Source organism: Folsomia candida, unplaced genomic scaffold, assembly GCF_002217175.1.
Source record: "Folsomia candida strain VU population unplaced genomic scaffold, ASM221717v1 Fcan01_Sc053, whole genome shotgun sequence".
Classification (NCBI taxonomy): Eukaryota; Metazoa; Arthropoda; class Collembola; order Entomobryomorpha; family Isotomidae; genus Folsomia; species Folsomia candida.
In genome coordinates this window covers 486004-504521 of record NW_019091245.1, presented here as the reverse complement: position 1 = coordinate 504521, position 18518 = coordinate 486004, and the positions used below count along the sequence as shown (strand labels likewise).

General features: G+C 37.3%; 2 protein-coding genes and 2 non-coding genes across 13 annotated transcripts; 1 reads left to right on the top strand and 3 right to left on the bottom strand.

Annotated features, from left to right (window-relative positions):
• Nucleotides 1–1264: 1264 nt before the first annotated feature.
• Nucleotides 1265–12287, bottom strand: LOC110862264 (protein jagged-1b). 8 transcript variants are annotated; one of them, XR_004833394.1, is made up of 13 exons: nucleotides 12142–12287; nucleotides 11941–12043; nucleotides 10729–10821; nucleotides 10510–10617; nucleotides 10263–10430; nucleotides 4664–4753; nucleotides 4032–4142; nucleotides 3809–3898; nucleotides 3655–3744; nucleotides 3466–3502; nucleotides 3336–3394; nucleotides 3163–3255; nucleotides 1265–1448 (listed from the first exon to the last, which is right to left on the bottom strand). XR_004833394.1 is itself a non-coding variant. In XM_035845395.1 (11 exons), coding segments are annotated over exons 1-11 (1017 nt in total). In that variant the 5' UTR covers nucleotides 12144–12286; the 3' UTR covers nucleotides 1265–1960. The 8 variants fall into 8 exon arrangements, 4 of the variants coding, with proteins under 4 accessions (XP_035701288.1, XP_035701289.1, XP_035701290.1 ...); XR_004833393.1 differs by having other exon boundaries at nucleotides 3336–3502; XR_004833395.1 differs by lacking the exon at nucleotides 3466–3502 and having other exon boundaries at nucleotides 12142–12286.
• Trnaa-ggc lies at nucleotides 9318–9388 on the bottom strand. Its single transcript has one exon. It is a non-coding gene; the product is annotated as a tRNA-Ala (tRNA).
• On the bottom strand, nucleotides 9639–9709 carry Trnaa-ggc. Its single transcript has one exon. It is a non-coding gene; the product is annotated as a tRNA-Ala (tRNA).
• A 171-nt stretch (nucleotides 12288–12458) lies between the features above and the next one.
• On the top strand, nucleotides 12459–18297 carry LOC118433461. 3 transcript variants are annotated; one of them, XM_035845394.1, is made up of 3 exons: nucleotides 12821–16092; nucleotides 16170–16275; nucleotides 16447–18297. In XM_035845394.1, the coding sequence occupies exon 3, from the start codon at nucleotides 16561–16563 to the stop codon at nucleotides 17791–17793; it is 1233 nt and encodes a 410-aa protein (XP_035701287.1). In that variant the 5' UTR covers nucleotides 12821–16092; nucleotides 16170–16275; nucleotides 16447–16560; the 3' UTR covers nucleotides 17794–18297. The 3 variants fall into 3 exon arrangements, with proteins under 3 accessions (XP_035701286.1, XP_035701285.1, XP_035701287.1); XM_035845393.1 differs by having other exon boundaries at nucleotides 12459–16092; nucleotides 16175–18297; XM_035845392.1 differs by having other exon boundaries at nucleotides 12459–16092; nucleotides 16170–18297.
• Nucleotides 18298–18518: the final 221 nt, after the last annotated feature.

Genomic DNA, 18518 nt, shown 5'->3' with positions numbered 1-18518 from the left:
AATATCCAGTTTGACTTTCCCAGAGTGGAAATCAACCAATCATGGGTTTTTACCACTTGTTAACAATTAATACCACTTTGTACCACTTTGTACCACTGTGATGGTAAAAATCAACCAAGTTGGTAAAAGTTAAAACACTGATCAAGGATGAGTGTACAGCAAATATTTGGGAATTTTGGTGAACGTACAAATTTCAAAATTGCAGTTCATTCCGTCAATCAGATGCACATTACGAATCGGGAGACGAATTCGAAACATATTTGCCAAAAATACATGTGTGGTCGAAAGTCAGATTTTTTCCACACAGGGATGAAGGGATGCTGTATGTATAAAACTGTACTAGAAAAATTATATTGTGTTATGTGAAACGAGGAGAAAAAGTTCCCAAAGATTTAGAACTTTAGCTGGAAAACTTTTTTAACAAGCACGTGGTTGTTGGCGCATTATCCGTTCACGGGGTCATACCATTGTCCTCCCTTGCAAAAAACGTAAAGAAGAATGCAGGCTGATATGTCAACAAAGTTTTGAAGCACTTTATGGACACTCATCCCCGCCGTATTAATCGTTATGACCTGCACAAAGATTGAATTCGTAATGAAAGAGTCTCCTCGTATGCGCCATACAAAACGATCCATTTTTCAGCGGAAATGAGTGGGACCCACAAAATAACAATTATGCCGTCTGCAGAAACGCATGTCAAGTCCCTGGGCATAAGTTAGATGAAATTTTTCGGATTCGCGTACGCAGGGCAATGACTGATGTAGCGTCGCGAGGGTACACAAAATTGAGTTTGGAAACTCCAAAATCAAGAGCGGCGGAAACTGACCCCAGAAAATGACCTAATATGATAAAGACATGAAAAAGGCGACTTCGATTTACTAGTAGAAGCGATGGGCGACATATTGAGCAAATTCGGAACATTCATGCTCGAAAGCTAAAAGGTGAGATATCGATGCAGAAGTGAGTCTAAAAGAATGAATCAGCTTTTGTATCTTACTTGTTTATCGATCTTATGGGGTAGGTTGAATATGGCTCGAAGGAACAAACCAACACAACTAAATATGTGAATAATTCTTTATGCGTAGGTCTTTTTCATTTTTTCAAACACTTTCAAGAAGCAAGATATGACAATTTCTTCGAACGCGGTACAGACACATGAATACTAAAAAATGATACCGCGCAAGAACAAGAACTCGTAATTTAAGGACTTCCTAAACTAACCAGTATAACCATAAATTTCGAGACAAGTTCTTATTTACATAAATTTCTTTGAAACGATTTGAGAAATTTATTAGTTTCTTTGTGTATGGGATAAACAAACTATCTGGTAATATTATACTAAATTTACCTTTCGAAATTGCCACAGCTGGCCTTAATACAGGCCCGATGTCCAGACGACCAACTGTCTATCGCAGCATATACGCTTTCCGTTTGATATTCGGCCGTCACTTTAATAAACAAATATTTTTTAGATTGTAAACGTGTGTTAAATTAACGGCAGGCCTTGATTTCCAACTTTCAAGATATGTCGAAGATTGGATCGCAAATTACGGAGGACAAACATTAAGGGAAAAAAAGTTCTAACAAATATTCATGACATGAAGTTTTTAGAATGTTTGGTTTATGGGTAGGATCCGGGACCTGTTTAAGGTTAAATGTTAATTTCCTTATAGAATTGACTCCTTAAATTAATTACACACTTAGACTTAAGAAACCAATAGTGCATTAATTTATTTCAAACAAATCATTAGTTGTTAATTGAACAGAGAGATATCTAATGGGGTAAATCAAATTTAGCGGTGCAATTAAACAATCAAACTGTTATTCAGTGTGCTCTAAGAATTAGGAAAATAAATGTTATGGAATTAAATAGGGAGGTTAAGCAGGAGTACGTGATTGTAAAAAAGTTACTGTAGCCTACGTTTCAATTGGGGAGATCCACTGCTTACTCTCGTCGTCGTCAAAAACTTGCCATCCGAAAAAATTTCCTCTCTAATATTTTTCCAATTTCGTAAAATTTTGATAATTTCTGAAAATTTTTTAAACTTTTTTAAAAATTTCGATCAATTTCGTAAAATTGTGACATTTTGTTAAATTTCATAAAATTTCGACACTTTGCTACATTTTGGAAAATTTTGAAAAATTTCGTCTAATCTTTGTAACATTTTTACAAACTTTGCAAAACTGTGACAAAATTATAAAAATGGTGGCAAATTTTGTAATTCTGACAAATTTTGACAGATTGTGAAAAATTTTGACAAATTGTGAAAAATTTTAAAGTTTTGAAAATTTGGACACATACACACATATGGACCTGTATTATCGTAGAACGTTCTGTGCATTTTTTGAGGAAATTGATCAGAATTTCAAAATTTTACAAAATATTACAAAATTGTACAAAATTTATCAAAATTGAAGAAGTATTGGAAATGAAGTTTTTCCAATGTCAACTTTTTGACGAGGACAAGGAATAAGAAGTCGATCTTCTCCCTTGACATTTAATGCTCTCCATGGTCAAAATCTCATCACAAAAATGGTCATAACTTGACCAAAAGTGATTTTGACACGGAAATTTTGTCACATCGTTGGACTAGTATTAAAAGATACATCGAATGCGTATAGTGGTTATACTGGGTGTCCAGGGCACCTCGCGAGTATCCCTTGTTAGTAGAAGCATAAATTCTGTCCAAAAATTTGGAAGCCCAGCAAAACAGTGGATCCACAAATTTTAGGTTTATTTTATTAATGTTATTAGAATGTTCGTGCGATTGTCAATTAATCCTAAACAATTTTCATTGTGTTGCAGAAAGGGGTGGAAATGGCAGATGTCCTACATAATAAAACGTGCATAAATTTTGCATCACCATTTGAACGGAAAGAAAAAACCGAAAATTTTTGAAATTCTGAAAAACCCCGCATTGACCGAAGGCTTATCCACCGTATCATGACACTGTGTTAGGAACTGGTTGCGGTGATGGTGGATACCCAAAAATCAGTTTCGCTTTCTCTCGCTCGCTGATATGGAAACTCGTATTGTGTCTCATTTTGCCTGTACTGCCTCGATACTTTTATCCACGATACGATACGATACTTCTATCTTTGGACAGAACTTATGCTGCAACTAAGTATATTGCAACTAAGTATATTGCAAAATTTCCTTACTCCGTTTGGACGCAGGCACTTGCAAGTGCCACCTCGCGAACACAATTTCCTTAAGTCTCCATTGCATTCAGGACACTGACTAGTTTCCTGGCACTGGAATAAATGTGGAAATTGTTATTATCCTTTTGTATTGGCTGATGTAATTATGCGAATGTGTATGTAAATGCAAATACAATTTTTTACGGAGGTTCTGTAGTGTGGATATTCTAGTCTTATAAAATCATTGGAGCGGCTAAAATGGGGGAAAATTAACCCTTTTTTTATTTTTTATATTTTATATTTTTATGTTTTTATATTTTTTACTTATGGATCCTACGAGGCATTTCATAGCCAACAGGATCTGAGAAAATTTAACAACATTTCCATCTTACATATGTACATACTGTATTTGTAGCTGCTTTCAAAAGAATTAACTCATTAATTCTTATTACGTTACTCAAATTCTCATTACGTTAATTAGGAGTTCGTAATTGTAATGAAACAATTATTTACCTCGAAACACCCGCAAACGTTTGAGGTACACTCTTTATAGGGCTTTCTTGCTGGACAGATTTTGTGGGAACAGTCCGAGTTCGCAGTGCACTGTGTCAGAAATTAATATAATATGGAATACAAACTCGTGCATAAAACAAGTGAAATAATTTACCTCGCGACAAGCACAGATGTTGTTCTCACATTTTCTGAATGGCGTGTTTGCTGTGCAGTTAACCCTGGAGCACGCAGAATCCGAATTGCACTGCAATACATATAGAGGGAGTTTATAAACATATGTTCAAGTTACATATCAACATTTGTATATAATCAACTAATCATATTATATATAATCTTTATTTCAATGAACGGTCGCATAGAGTAAATCAGCTGCATACCTGAAACCTACAAGGAGTGCATTGCGTACCAAACCATCCTCCCAAAATGCACTTGCTTTGTGCGCCTGGTCCACATTTACGCCGAGCTGTGCATGTTGCGTCAGTTTCGCACTAAAACAAAACATATTTAGCGATTATCTAGCCCAGTTCTCGTTACGCACGGTTCCAATTAACGATGGCAATGGCCATAGTATTGAAAATGTATGCAGTCATTTGGACACAAGCATTAGACAACGCGCGAATCAACCAGGAAAATCATCTGAGTTGGTGCCCTTTGTGAAGGGAGAACGGGAGTTAAATGAAAGTGATTATACCAATAAACTTGCAAAGTCATTGCCCCGAAGGGAGGCTAAAGTAACTTGATTGAAAGGATGTTACATCCCCTACCAATTTTGTACTTTAAATTCTATTTTTAGAACGGCCGGATACTTTTGCCGACACCAATTTCAGATTTTGTACCTACTGTATGTACTACTGGATACAATTCACATCATATCGTAAAATGATATGTCAAACATTGATACGCATTAAATTCTGCATTTATTTAATTCGCTGACATCAATGCGAAACAGATTTGCACCTTAGGTTTGGTATTACTCACAAATAATACATACATATATCGTTACTCTTACCGTGGCATAGCATGAACATCTACCGAAAAGTGTATCACAATGGCGTGTCATTTCTTCATCGCCGCATGTACAATCCTCATTAACTGAACACTAAATTAAACACAGCACAAACGTGTATGCAGAGGTGGTCAATATACATTTATATTCAATATACTTTGCCATCGTGCACGAATGTTTAATATACTATTGGAGTATACTATTGGAATATACTATATAAGTTTATTGGATCTAATCAATATAATTTAATAATTTAAGTTTCATTTATAGATTTTTAACTTTTTTCAATAAAGTATGTACAATATACTTTTAACAAAAGTACCTAGTGGGGCCAGCTCAAGTGTAAACGGCTGATTTTTAGGAAACCACGTGACTGATTTGAAATCCGGTAAGTGCTCTAGGAACTACATCCAGTGAGGTATTATAAAAGTGTTTGAGCTGGATAAACTGGACCAACAGGTCAGGGTGGGGGGAAGCTTGGAACAGAAACGAGCGGCGATCATTTATCACTATGAAAATGGGAAACGAAAAATCGAGATGTTCAAAGTGCTGAAAAAGTTGAATCTCGATTACAACTTGGTCAACCGTACAATAAAAAGATTCCAGGAGACAGGGTCTACTAAGAAATGTAAAAGAAAAAATCCCACACGTCCGAAGAGGACCCCTGCAATGCTGAAAGAACTGAAAGAAACAATTCGAAGAAATCCCGGCCGCAGTCTAAAAAAGTTAGCACTGCAAATGAACGTGTCAAGACAAACCATTAAGAGGGCACTCAAAATTGACCTTGGACTCAAGGCGCTAAAACGGGGTAACTGCCACATGCTAACAATACCGCAGAAGGAAGCCAGAGTCAAAAAGTGCAAAGCTCTCCTGAGGCGGCACGGTGTCAAGAAAGTCGAACGAATCCTCTTTATGGATGAGAAGATCTTTACCATCGAGGAATCTTTCAATTAAAAAAATGACCAAATCCACGCCAAGTCGGCTAAAGATGTCTCTCATTCAAGCAAAAACGAAAATGTCACATTACCCCGGATCGGTGATGGTTTGGGCTGGAGTGTGCCATTTTGGCAAGGCGTCGCAGCATTTGGTCGACAGGGGGTCAAGGTCATGAAAAAGAATATTTAAAAAATGTCCGACAACTCGTGATGAGCCCCGTTTATCAATCTTAGTCCAAGGAAATCGAATGAACCTTTTGTAAACATTCAGCAGCGGCTTAGAAGACAAAAGTCGTGATAATGTGACTAAAAACCATATTTTCGACGTCATTGTTCCATTATAATACCCTTCAGCCGAGCCGGACATGAAGTCACTGCAACCTGGCATATTGTCATAGCTGGGGACCAAGGTGTGTGGAAGACCCCAAAGAAGTGTCGTGGCCTTAAAAAATTCTTTGGCCCGGGAATGGGAGAATTTGTCAATGGATTTCGTGCGTGCTTCCATAAAGGAGTGGCGTCCTCGTCTGCAACGGTGTATTGCCGCTAGAGGAAATTTTTAAATATAAAAACTGTTTCCTATTCAAAATTTTACTGGCTTTCCAATAAAATCAACCAGAAATTGATAAAGTAAAAAATAAAAAAGTTACAGTATTCGAACTAAGTTACACTTGAGCTGACCCCACCAGGTATACATATTTTAGATTCGTGCATGATGCCAAAATGGATTAAATATAAATGTATTTTATATTTTTGCAAAAGTGAAATGTTTCGCCGCCAACTCACACATTCTCGTTCACCCCACCTGTGTTACTTCCACCACCGAGTTGCAATGGGTCTGTCCTAACCAGGCAGGACTATATAAGGAATAATATCGTCCCAGTATTAAGGAAATTGTCAAAGGTCATAATTTTCCAAAACGTTCAAAATTCGTCCTAATTGCCTTTATTTTTCCAACATCTGTCAAACATGTCACACGCCCAGTACTTAAATTGGCCTCCTCAAAAATTCAAAATTCACTTCCTAAATCCTCCAGCACAGTCCAATGTAAGAAAATATTCAGGACGAGTTGAGCTGGCAAAAACAAAAAATAAAACTAGAACGAAATCCGTGTGAATTGAAAATTTATTTTCTTTACAAAAAAATGATCGGGGACACTTTCATAATTTTTCAAAAACTAAATCGATCTTTGGCGTCAATTATTCTGTGCGACTACTATTATCAAAGTTGCAGACTGACGGTGATTACATGATGTAAATAAAGTCCCGCATACACCCCAAAATCTTGCCCGCCACTGTGGAAAAGTGGGTGTAACTCTTTTGTTTCTGTGTTTCTGTGAGTAATATTTTTAAAGCATGTCTACCAAACGTTTATCTTCGCGATGTGCAAAAAAGGGTCGAAATCCAGACACTGCTGGGAGAGCGATAAGGCGTGAGAGAAATCGCTCAAAATCTGGGAGTTGATCGAAACACGGTCAGGTTGTGGAGGAACAGAGAGTCACCGAGTGAGGCAATTGATCCTGGTCGACCCACCATAACATCCCCAACAACTGAGAACATGACTAAAAAATAATGCACCGAAAATTGGGTATTTCAGTAGGAAAGTGTTCGGCGGCCCTAAATCTCACAGAACGGTTCAGGCGTTTGGAGAAGGAAATCAGCCCTTCCGTCGTTCAGAATCATTTGAAAAGTACTGACTGGGGCCACAAAGCATTCAGGAGTCCGACGAAACTAGTTATGCGTACCAAAAATATTGCGAATCAACTAAAATTTGGCGATATTACAGAAAAAACGGCTATTTTACTGCAGGCGCAAGGGGTGCAGAAAAGCTCCGAGCGGACGAGACATGGATATACCTTCATCCTCACGTGAACCCCCAGAATACAAGGTACCCAACCGAGAATGAAACCAAGTCCCACCTACGAAGGCTCCGAAGAAAGGCCTCCAACTAATGGTTACTGATGGGTTCTGCTCCCGAGGCGTGACGGAACTGTACTAAAAGTGAGGCTTTAAGACTAGAAAGTTACCACACCACTCGGTAGCATTAATTTTGCGACGTGACAGACCAAAAAAATTTTTTTTTTCCAAAATGGTCTAAAATGTAACTCCGCCATAGATATGGTGGAGAAAAACGTTTTGTGACCTCTAGGTCACGTCATCAGGGTAAATTTGACCTCCAAAGTGTCAAAAATCCTTCCCTCATGACCCTATACAAAAGGGGTACCAAATTAATCACCCGGTCAAGGGGAACCCGAAAAAAATTATTTCAAATTTTTGTGACCTGTAGACTATTACGTAACTTGAAGTTACGTAATTCGTCGTATGGGGGAAGGGGGTGTGGCCCGAAAAAAGCCAAAACATGAACCCAATAGAACATCTTTGGTCTTATCTCAAATCCAAAGTTCATGAGGAGCCAGTTCCACGTGATCGGGTATGTTTACTTCGTCGTTTTCAAAAAGTTTGGAAAGAGATTCCAAAAACAACTTTGGAAAATGTTGCATAGAGTTTCAGGGCAAGAGTTCTGGAGGTGAAAAAAGCATCAGGGAGACCCACTACACACCAGGGAATGTTGTGGCAGTAAAAAAAATTCAAAAAAATTTGAAACCCAAGAAATATTGAAGCTTTCAACTGCATTGCAAGTGTATGCGGGACTTCATTTACACAGTGTAGGTAAATTGCGAAAAATGTCGAAAATTTTGTTCCACCATTTTGAACTGGATCGAGGATTTAAAAAATCATCATCATTATTTTCGTCATTCATTTATATAAAATTTTCGACATTTTTCGTCATTAGCCTCATTACCGTGCACTCTAAGCAAAATTTTGATCGATTTAACACCACCGGTGTCAATATGTGACTCCACCGGGACGGTGTTAATTTTGTCACAAGCTGATGAGGAAATTTAAACGGCTTGGTTACAAATCTTCACCATTCAGTTTTGAAATTGTTACCACTCACAAGGGATGGTTCCCGACTGCTTGTTGAGTCCAGGGTACCCACTATGCTTTTTAGAATCTACCAGGGCCCCAGATGAAGGATCCATTCATATTTCCGTGTAAAACTCATATTTGGCGCCATGGCGTGGCGCCAAACCTTTTAAATGGGATTTTCGACCAATTTCGAACCTTCATAACTTTTGAAGTTTCAGCGCGATTTTCAAAATTTTTGGATTTAAATGATCACAAAAATCGATATTTCAAGAGATAATTAAAAAATGAATTTTTTAAATTTTTGATATATTTTTAATATTTTTCGACAACATCCTTGTCCGAGTAAAAATCGAAATTTCTAAAAAAAATGCGACAAATTAATTTTTGTTGGCATGCAAAAACTTAACTCTTTGTGATCATTTTAGCGCAAAAATCATGAAAATCGGTTTATAATTTCAAAAGTTATGGCGGTCTTAAAAACAAAAACATGCGAATATGGCGAATTTGGCGCCACGCCAAGGCGCCAAATGTGAGTTTTACACGGAAATATGAATGGATCCTTCATCTGAGGCCCTGGTAGATTCTAAAAAACATAGTGGGTACCCTGGACTCAACAAGCAGTCGGGAAGCATCCCTTGTCAGTGAGATTTCATCACTACCTTGTGACAAAATTAACACCGCCCCGGTGGAGTCACATATTGACACCGTCGAAGACAATTTTTAAGCGAAGATTTTTATTTTGAGTATTGATTTAAATGAATAGAATACGGAAAACTGAATAATTGTCAAAAATACAACCCCAGCCGGGAAACGAACCCGGGACCACTGCTTGCCGGGCAGTTGCTCTACCACTGAGCTACAGAGGCGCATCCTTGACAACTTTCAGTTTTATTCTCGTATTTAATTGCAGTCTTTTTCTGTGAATTTCTACTTCTCTATAGCTACAACGAACTGTTGTTTTCTCCACTACAGAGAAGTTCACTTTTCGACTTGCGATGGAAATGGTCACTTTTTATACTCTGTCGACCATGGAATTTATTTTTAAGCGAAGATTTTTATTTTGAGTATTGATTTAAATGAATAGAATACGGAAAACTGAATAATTGTCACAAATACAACCCCAGCCGGGAAACGAACCCGGGACCACTGCTTGCCGGGCAGTTGCTCTACCACTGAGCTACAGAGGCGCATCCTTGACAACATTCAGTTTTATTCTCGTATTTAATTGCAGTCTTTTTCTGTGAATTTCTACTTCAATTTTGAATAAGACAATTTTGTTTAGAGTGTGGCGACGTGAGCTTTGGATCAACAGGGTTAGTTAACGAACTCCCCCTTACTTTCAAAATTAGATGTCGATAACCTAAGGCAGAACGTGTAAATGTTGAGCCGTTCAAAAGTTATCGTGCTTACATACAGACAGACAGACGGACCAATCCTTAAAGTTGCGAAAGCAGGTGGTGGTAACAAAGTAGCGGAAGTACGTGTGGTGCTACATTGTCTGACCCCATTATAAAACGGCACAGTACTTTGGGGAAATTTCAAATTTACACTGATAACAATGCGTGGGCGAAGCAATTTTAAGTCCTATTATTATGTCTGCTCATTACTGTACTTACTAAAGCAGGGTGCTATTTACATATATATGTATAATAAATAGATAAAAAAAATCTCAGATTTGTAAATCGCTCGGATAAGAAATATAGCATCACTCGGAAGTTACATAAACAATGTAAACGTTACCAGACGTATAAGTCCCCCCGCGACACAATTGCATTCTTCCCTGTATCGATCGGCCTTGCAGAGTGTCACAATTCGGGATCGGTTACGATGGCAAAGTCTTTCATAGTTTGAGACGGCATTGCGAGGAAATTTATCACTTGGGCAGGCCTGAGTTCCATTTGTGGTACACTGTTCAAATTCATAGGTTAGTTTAACTTAAGAGTTTGTATTAAAAATTTTAATTTTTTCAATTTAGCTGTTGGCTTACGTAATTATCACCGGTGCAGACGCATTCCCTGCCCACCCTTTTCAGGATACAGCTGGCCGTTTCTCCCCCCGTGCATGACATCCAGTTACAATCAGTAACATCTTGACACTATGAATTTGGATCGGATAAGTTAAGACTAATTATCTATGTAGTTATCCAATGGTACATTGTATATACACATATATTTTGTGTGAGTGGATGTATTTATAGAGTGGTCACCTGATTTTGCACGCATTGACAGCACTGCGATGTCCGATTACACAACGGCCCGCCGTTCAATGACAAGCCGGAACACCCACCATGATCAGGGCACTGAAATTTGTTGATGAAATTTGAGGTAAACATGTAATGTAAATAGTTGTGCGATGTATCTTCTCCACATTTTGAAAATTTGACCACACCCCCGAGGTCAAGATACATATTGTGGTATATACACATACATATGTATTAAGGTCACAGGATCAAAAAACATGTAGGCATTATTATATATGTACATCTAACAATCACATTTCAAAGCATAAAACTCGAGTTTCATATACAAAAAGATATCTCGACAGTCAGGTCATTCAAATTCGTCACTGGTCACATCTCAGAAGGGGTGTGGTCTGTGGCGTCTTTTCCATATTAATGAGAACCTCTCGTGGGACTTATCATTTCTAAAAGTAAAAATAATCTAACTACGTCAAAATAAGTTTGAGACCATGCCTCGCATTCATAATTCCGATTACGAGGGTGACTGACAGACTTATTACTTTCATTTGGATGATATGAAATTACATAGTGATTTTTTTTTTCAATTCACGTTAATGAGTGTGACCATAGATTTAATCATTCCGTCATTTTTGAGCGTATGCTTAATACATGGAGTGTATTTAAAAATGGGTAAAAATATGAACTTAAAGTACATGAAAATGAAGGGGAAATGAATAAAAATCGTCATTCAGAGATGAGAATGAATGGCGGTTACGTGAAAACTTAATGACAAAAAAGTTCCACTTCAAATTTGGAATTTGTGAAATCTTCAATCTCAACAATTAGGAGACAAATCGTCACCCGCAGAGATACTATACGCTCTATTTTTTGGGTAACAAGTTTGGAGACATTTTATGACCATTTTATCACCTTTTATTTCCAAAAGTCAAACAACAAAGGAAACATTTTGTCGAGATAGTGGATTTTGCAGGATTTTGGTTAAAAAATTTCAACCTTTGACACTGGTGAAGTTTTTTTCAAAACATGTCTGGCACCCTGTCCATCAATGCACACGATTAAAATTTTTTGTTGCAACAAATGCATGTACGAGATATATATAACAGCCTTAATACCGCATAGAAGCTATGTATCTATGTGTTATGCACACTTTCGTTAATTTTTATTTGAAAATAAATCTATCAAGACATATTTGAACTATAAACGGGCAGTAAATCTTACCCGGTTTGGATCTCCGGCTAAACAAACCGACTGGGCATGGGAGGTTGACCACGTAAACGCTACGAACCAGAGTACCAGCATACCCACAAGTTGGGATAATTTCCTGCAGTAGTAAGTTAAGAAATATGTACATGCTGGACTCTAATGCTGTCGAGAATGCATACGTAACATAAATAAATATTAGAATAAAGTTTGCCTTACATTTTGATTCTTTGGGTTTCAAGAACAACTAAATATTTCTTGGAATTTAATCTGTTTTATTTGGTGTCTCTTCTGAAAGGAAGACGTCGCGAGACTAAGATTTGTTCAGAACTGCGAAGATTATTTCATGGTCCGACAGTATGTCGCAAGATTTTCACGAGTAAGGTGCATGACCAAATTAATCACATGTATCCATACATATGTACATACGTAACTTATTGGGTTAGACGGCATACATAGTAAAGAAATTGTGTAATTTATGTACCCACAAAATATTGAGAACAAATATGCTTATTCATGAGTGAAATTCCACTCGTTTCAAGTAAAGTATGTATGTATGTACATACATATGTACATACTGATATTGTGCCCAACACACTTGTTACAGTAGAATTTAAGATGGCATGTCTTGACCTCCACACTGCTCGGCAGGGTGAAAAGGTGTTACTCATTTGCAAAAATTATTTAATGAATTTGCTGTATTATGTATGTATACATACTCTAAGAAATGTGGTTATAAATCTTAAAGGATTATTACCGAATGTAGAATATATGTATGTATGTATGTGACTCTACCGGTGCAGTAATAATGCGCATTACTGCTTAGTTACATATATGACGGTAATGAAAACGTTACCAGTTTGCAAGGTATCATTACGAACTGGGTCCGGTAGAGAGTCATCACCAAACCATTACTATGACGGGGTAACTATGTGACTCTACCAGATTTTTTATAGGGTATTTATGTATACATACATCCACGAACTTCAATTCGTACCTTAAAATTTCGTACAAATTTTACCTTAGTTTCACGCTCGTCGGGAAACCGTAACTCAAAATGTATTTATCTACATATTATTTTTTGGTTAAGAAGTTTGTGGGTAAAATTTAATCAATAAATTGAGCCCCACCCTTACACATACATACCTTCTTTCACAGTTAAAGTATCATTATGATTATCTTTTGAAGGAGCTTCTTTAACCGAACCGGGTAACGTGGGACTAGAGTAAAACAAGGTACTTAATTCTGTCTTTGTACTACATAAATAGTCCTCCACTTAGGTTAGCCTTTTCACAAACTTAACAAAGTCAACCTCAGCTTTAACAAAACGTTGCTTAAATAGAAACATACGTAGTTCCCATGCGGGGTAATGATTGCATCAAAATTAAATAACACTTTTCTTAGAGTGTACAAAGCTATGCGATGTGTATATATCAGGACATACATATGTACGTACGAAATACATAATTTTGTTAGTTATGAATATCTTAGTGTTTCATCCAGGGTACATATTTACCACACATTCTGCGTCACTTTTGTGTAGTTCAATGTCAAAATATTATACCCTCAGTAGTACATAGACATGTTTATGTATCTATGTATGTGCCCATGTACCCATACATGTATTTGTACAGATATGTATGCACCATACCTTTGTGTCCGCAGCGTCGTCGTTCGATGCGATCCAAAGTTCGTCTCAAAGGAGAACCTTATCTCAAATCTGGCCTGATCGGAGGACAAAGTACGGCAACATTTGCGTCGCATTAGCAAATAAAAGCCATATGGTTTTATAAATAATTTGGATTATCCATGTCTAAATAAATACGTTTTTATTTGGGCGGAGTTCTACTTGGTCTGCTAGTATTTTTCCTTAAACGTGCATACGTGTGTAGAATGTTGTATGTACATATGTACATATTTACCTACATACATAATATATACATAAATACATATCGTCGTTGAGCCTCCATTATGTACCAATTAGAAAAGCTGCGAGAACCATTATGTATTTACCACGACTGTTTTGGGGTGCACCGAGATTTTAATTTAGAAAAATTGGCCATTTAATTATCCACAAATATTTAGATTGGTCAAAACTAAAATTGGATGGTTTTGCATGTTTAAATTCAAAGAGGAAATTTTATATTTATCAGATGGGTACAACATTGACGAGCAAATAACTTCCAGACACCGATGAGCATGTAAAGTGTCATCATCGGCTGATGATTAGATTTTCCTTTGGAGAATTTTGCATCATATTTTTATCTGACTTTTTTCCATACGTCCAGACTGACTTCCTGTAATCCTTTGAATTTCCGAAACGTGTTTGGCTTGTCTTGAGGCTTTAAAAATTTCTTTCCTACTTAGGTTTTTGTTTCCAGGAAACTTGGGCTTTTTCCCTTCCGTGATTCCCAACTTTGGCCCAAGTACCATCGTCTTTATTTACATCAATGCAATTTTACTATATCTTTACAAATAGAAGTTCCAGTATTTTTATTTACGTGGAAATGTATAAAAATTTTTGTTGCAAAACAAAAACTCCCCTGAATCAGTTCAGATTGCTGATTATACTTTACAATAAAACAAATATTATTTGAAGTTGTGATGTTTGGAAAAGGGTGACACTTAACAAAAGGGTGACAGGAATTTGTATTTCAGGAATATTTCAGCTGGAAGAAGCCAATCGGGTAACCCACACAACTTTTTCCAAATTAGTTTGGATGGGACATGCGTCATTATATTTTGCATGTAACCATCGCATTGTTATATGTAGTTACCATGCTCAGTAGTTACCATGGCTACCATGGTAACTACTGGGCCCTGGCCAATTGACCAAAATTCGAAAGAGGGGACTCTGGGTCTGGGTCTCCGACCCTGACTCGGGCTAAACGATACAACACACTAGAGGAAGTCCAGGCCAAGTGTACTACAATACGAGTTTCCATACTTAGCGAGCGAGAGAGAGAGCAACTGATTTTTTGAGTATCCACCACCGCCGCAACCAGTTGTTACGATAGTGCCGTATGAGATTTACCTCATACGGTACGGAAATTTTAGAGTGGATATCATCATCATAAATTCTGATAAGCTAAATTTTTGAATTTGGAGCGAAATTGTAATTAAATTTCTGCATCCCATTAGTGACTGTCTGTTACGGCCCTTGCCCAAATAAGTCACTGCTTCAGAAACTTTGACCTCAAAAAAGTCGGTGTTACGGAACTTTTCCTTCGGACAACAAAAACTGAAAACGTAGCTCTTTCCATGTAGAAAAATCTGGCATTAGGTTGTCAGAAGTAAAAGTTCTGTAACAACGAGTTTTTTTGCGATTTGTGTATAGGCTAGAAACCCGCGAATTTTTGAATTTTGAAACTTTTAATGCACCAAAATATTCGTATTCAGGGAGGGATTCAAAAGTGAAATGCAAGTATATATCTAACCCTTGTTTTACCGAGTGTGCATTGATTTTCTCATTTTTCCCAATTTCCTTTTCAAAATTTTGAAAGGGGTGTAGTTGAACATTGTTCAAAATTAGTTATGCCACACTTGTCCTTATACCCGGAATTGCACATTGAATTTTTTAAATTAAATTCGGTGACATCGATGCGAAATGGAACGACACTTTTCAGTTGATTCACCTCACTAGTTTTTATATTATGCAGCACTCTCTGCGATGCACTTCTTTACTTTGCAACAATAAATATTGAAAAATAAATTACAGAAATTTTTATTTAAAGTTAAGTTCAGTGTAAAAGGGGACAAGTTTGAATTGAATTTTACCCGCCCCCAAGCGTTAAGTAATCATATGGGCATGTGATTTTGACGGTTGGAAATTCAACTTTCACATTTGTATAACTTTAACAATGAGTGCATGGGTATGTGTACATACATATTTAGAGAGAAAAATAAAAATTTTCTATAACCTTGCCATGCTTTCGTTCGTATGGGACGAATTTGGTTTAAGGCGAATGTTACCTTTTTCCCAGTAACAATGAAGAAGGAATCTATTTGTATCAAAAAGGTTGCCCTAAATACCGGTCGTATTTTGTATGTAGGACAGTACATACTTGCTTTTCCCTGTATGCACATGTTACTCTTTACTTACACACGAAGACGACGACGGAATAAAATTTGTAAAGACCTACATAATCCCACAAATATTAAATCAGTAAGGTGGGTCATTTATTGCAACTTGATTGAACTTTATCGTCTGATTTATTGCAAATTTTAAACCGAGTTAATATTTCCAGGGTAGTTCATTCCCACTTTGCTGTCGCTTTATATATTTGTAAAAATGGATTCGGAACGAGACCGGGAAAACTTTAAACAGCCCATGTTGCCATTTTGTTGCCTGAGGTAAATAATATGTACCTCTGTTTGTGCGCCCTCTTCTTGATATATACTTCAATACGAACTACATATAAATTTATAGCTAAATTACAAACATATTTATATATTTGACGTATCTGAAAAAGTGAATGAAAATATACACCTGCTAAAAATGCAAAAACTATGCATTATACCCAGATTTTAGAACGCATTGCAACCTTCCTTCCAAAAGCGGACCTTCTCGAGTGCACGTTCGTCAACACCACGTGGGAGCAGGAAGCCCGGAAATGTCTCCCTGGTATCTATCGGATCATGCTGATCCGGCCGAACGTCCGCTATCAAAAACTCATTGGTTACGACAATTTTTCCACTTTAAGCACAGGTTTTGGAGATTTCATTGCTAAAAATGGACCCTACGTGAGAACCCTGGATGTGATTTTGTACCTCCAAAATCCCGCGTGGAACAAATATTTGTCAAAATTATTTCCCAACCTGCATTCTCTCAAACTAAATGTATCGTTTACTAAAAATATTTCGTTTCGTGAAATATTGCTTCCCGAAAAATATTGCTTCTCGAGAGTAAGGAAACTCGAAATCCGGTCGATCCACGGGCAGACGGAATCGCCAGAATTTGAAGACACATTTGTCTCAATTTTCCCAAAATTAGTGGCACTATTTCCCAATGTCGTCTTTCTTTCGAGCCGGCGCTGTGATCAATTCGTGGTTGAAAACTTTCTCAAGTTATCCCCGCCAAGGATAAAAGCTTTAAAATTCGTCAACCTAGAATTAACGCGCGTAATGCGGGAAAATGTTTCAAACCTCACCCGTCTAGAATTAGGTCACTATTTGTGTAACTGGCAGACTTACTCGGAATTCTTGAAACTTACATCGGCAACTGTACGACACGTTAAATTATTCAACGTAGCCAGTTGTGATCCTGCCTACGTCCCAACTTTTTCATCTCGTCAAGCCATTGTTTTTCCAATTATGTCAAAATTAAGAGTTTTCGAACTTTCGTTAAGTCATTGCACCATTGGGAGGAAATTTAAACCTTTCCTGGTGACACCGGATATATATTTAATCTTTGAAAATGGTGATACAAATGGGAGGTTGGATTATCCCGTTCAGTTCCCAATCCTGGAAAAGATTAAGATTTCCAGAGAAGAAATGTTCTATCATTTTAGTAAAGAAGTGACCGAGAAGAGATTAACGGGGTGGGAATATTTTGAGACGAGCGTGTCATTTTTGTACAGGTATTTCCTCCATGACAGCAGTTCGAAAGGCATCAGGGTGAAATATTTGGATATCCCGTTTCCTCCGGGGGACAGTTTTCGATTGACACCTGCTGCGAAATGTAACTGCGAGAAGGCACGTGTTTTGTGTGAATGTGTTGAGGTGAAGAGTTACTCCGAATTTTGGGACCGAGTGGTGGAAGTTTTCCCAAATTTGGAGATATACAAGGTCACTGAGGGAGCGAGGGAGAGGGCCAAGGTGCGGAGAGTGACCACCGCGAAGGTGGAGAAGATGAAGGACAATGATGAATGATGGAGATGGAAGATGATGATAGGATTATGGAAGTAAAATCGTGCCGTTGTTAATGTTTGTGGTTTACTGGATGTGTTGGGTTTGCTCAGCTTTCTTCTCTTGTTTTTCGAAAGACACAAACTAAATGTAAACGAGCAGCGCTCCTTTACTAAATTAGTGCATATTCTTTAACCTATGTAAAATTGTTACAGCAGGGGGTTGTGTAAATATAAATAAATACATAGAATTTTTGTTAACTTAATGCAATGTCAGTATCGAATATGTAGGTTAATTAGGCATGTATTCATTATAAATAATACCTAATTTGTAGAGTAGTAACAAAGTGAAAGTGAGTTTACCTTCTCCTCCATGCGGTACGGCCTTTATTTTATGTAGTTGATTTGGTGAACTAATATTCTTTGTTTTGATGATTTTTTTATGATTACGATTTAATGTATTGTCACGCATGGCCTGATTAACAGGATTAAACAATGTAAATAAAAAAAATCAATTTACCGGTTTAAATATGTAGGTTTAAATAATTTAACCAAAAAAATAATATAATTTAAAAGTTTGAGGAGTAGGTGAGCAAACGAGGGAGAAGTTGAGGTCTTACCAGGGGAGCTGGGACGCGGCTGACAGCATACCTATTTTTCATCACTTCGTCATGTCATACATATCTCTTCGTAGACTGCGGATTCAGAGAAATTACTCAAGAAAGGTTATTTGTGATTTTGAGTTTGATT

Bases quoted from the DNA above. Each gene is read 5' to 3' on its own strand.
- LOC110862264 (XM_035845395.1), bottom strand. The intron at 3,745-3,808 runs GTAAATTATTTC...TTTCTGACACAG, and splicing joins ACATCTGTGCTTGTCGCGAG to TGCACTGCGAACTCGGACTG. The intron at 2,030-3,162 runs GTAAGGAAATTT...AAAAATTTTCAG, and splicing joins AGTGCCTGCGTCCAAACGGA to AAATTATCAAAATTTTACGA.
- LOC118433461 (XM_035845393.1), top strand. From the start codon at position 16,432: ATGCATTATACCCAGATTTTAGAACGCATTGCAACCTTCCTTCCAAAA.